At 37.5% G+C, this 1,187-nt stretch overlaps 1 protein-coding gene across 1 annotated transcript in view; it reads right to left on the bottom strand.

Moving 5' to 3' along the window:
* LOC119594718 (serine/threonine-protein phosphatase 6 regulatory subunit 3-A-like) overlaps nucleotides 1–1,187 on the bottom strand; it is a gene marked incomplete in the record, with an annotated part of 49,082 nt that overhangs the window by 614 nt on the left and 47,281 nt on the right. The window contains 1 exon segment of the mRNA XM_037943777.1: nucleotides 324–498. Coding sequence (XP_037799705.1) covers nucleotides 336–498 — 163 coding nt within the window.

The following is a 1,187-nucleotide window of genomic DNA, read 5'->3' as shown; positions in this document are numbered from 1 at the left end:
TATATAGTCCACATAGGAACATGAAAGGATGACATCAACAAACACTCCTTTCTTTTGTAAACAATTTCTGTTTAAGCAAGTTTAAATTTTGGGAGAGAGAGAAAAAAAGGATGTCATCATGCAAAGTATATGTATCATAATTTACTCATTTGTAACCTGGATACTAACCATGACATTAAAGATCTTAAAACTGTTGGGTATCTTCATATTTCACAGAAGCTAAGAACACACAGGAAAGGGATAAATATCAACTGCCCACTGGAAAACATCCCATACAAAATACACCGCAACCATCGCTGCAGGATTACGCTGCACTAGTTTACCTTGTCTGGAAACTAGCTTTGTGCTGTGGGTTCTGGTAGTGTCTCCCCCTGAGGCGGGCTCGGCGGTCCTGAGGTTTGCTCGTCATTTTCACTGGGAATGGTGTGTGTTGTACCTGCTTCACTGATACCTGCGTTCTCACCACTCATCTTCATAAGCCCTCGAGATGATAGGAAGCTGAACAAAATGTGCAGAGTTGAAAAACATGCTAGTCTGACTGCTAACACAAGACAAATACTTTAACTAAGGAGATCAAGCAAAATAATGCTTAAAAATAATGAATGAACTAAAATATCAAGTTGTACTGACAGTACATACAAAAAAGTTGATTCTATATAAAAAAAACTACATTAACTCCTCCAACACAATGCCATATGGTGTGTCAGAATGATACCAAGATTAAATACTGTAATTTATGTGTAAAACTGAGCTATTATGTCACTCTTCCTCTTCCTACCCTATTAGCTTGGTACTTCTTCACATGAGTATTTGTTAAATTTGTCCACACCTTTCATCCATCATTAAAATTCACACAAAAAAGTGTTCATTAAATAACAAAATACACTAAAAACACATCTAAGATACAAATATAAAAGCATTTAAAGAGTGAAAAACGTGGACACCAAAAATACGAGTATTGCAATTAAATCAGGTGCTTCAACTTGCCTCCTACGCCAGACAACCTTGTGCAATGTACATCGTGCCAAACCATCTGAGGCGGCATGTGTTGAAGGAGTCTCTGTCATCATCAGGCATTGACACAAAATGAGCTATGAGAGAAACTACAGTCGCTTGTAAAAGTAGTCGTTTTAGGTACGGCACAAACAGGCAATTATTCGATGGAGAGGAGTAAAAATTAGACACTG

This window comes from Penaeus monodon, chromosome 34 (genome assembly GCF_015228065.2).
Source record: "Penaeus monodon isolate SGIC_2016 chromosome 34, NSTDA_Pmon_1, whole genome shotgun sequence".
Taxonomy (NCBI): domain Eukaryota; kingdom Metazoa; phylum Arthropoda; class Malacostraca; order Decapoda; family Penaeidae; genus Penaeus; species Penaeus monodon.
This window is presented reverse-complemented; position numbering and strand designations above follow the sequence as displayed.